Genomic DNA, 295 nt, shown 5'->3' with positions numbered 1-295 from the left:
GGGAGGCCGCGGGCAGCGGAGCGCTGCTGAAGCGCGAGTACTTCCAGGTGCTGGTGCGGATTCGGGCCGGGACTGAGAATGTGGCCCCCAAACCCAGCTTCTTGGCCATGCTCATGATGGAGGTGGCGGATTCGGGCCGGGACTGAGAATGTGGCCCCCAAACCCAGCTTCTTGGCCATGCTCATGATGGAGGTGGACCAGTTTGTCCTCACGGCCCTCACCCCTGACATGCTCGCGGCCGAGGATGCGGAGTCGCCACCAGACCTGCTGCTCTTCAACATCACCTCTCCCCTTG

General features: G+C 63.7%; 1 protein-coding gene across 1 annotated transcript in view; it reads left to right on the top strand.

Annotated features, from left to right (window-relative positions):
* Window positions 1-295, top strand: part of FREM2 (FRAS1 related extracellular matrix 2) — a 145,379-nt gene that overhangs the window by 5,578 nt on the left and 139,506 nt on the right. The window contains exon 2 of the mRNA XM_009644445.1: window positions 6-122. Within this exon, the coding sequence (XP_009642740.1) occupies window positions 6-122 (117 nt within the window). The remainder of the gene's footprint in view (window positions 1-5; window positions 123-295) is intronic.

The sequence above is a fragment of the Egretta garzetta genome, unplaced genomic scaffold, assembly GCF_000687185.1.
Source record: "Egretta garzetta isolate BGI_Z169 unplaced genomic scaffold, ASM68718v1 scaffold40, whole genome shotgun sequence".
Taxonomy (NCBI): domain Eukaryota; kingdom Metazoa; phylum Chordata; class Aves; order Pelecaniformes; family Ardeidae; genus Egretta; species Egretta garzetta.
The sequence above is the reverse complement of the archived record's forward strand: the minus strand, read 5'-3'. Positions and strand labels throughout refer to the sequence as shown.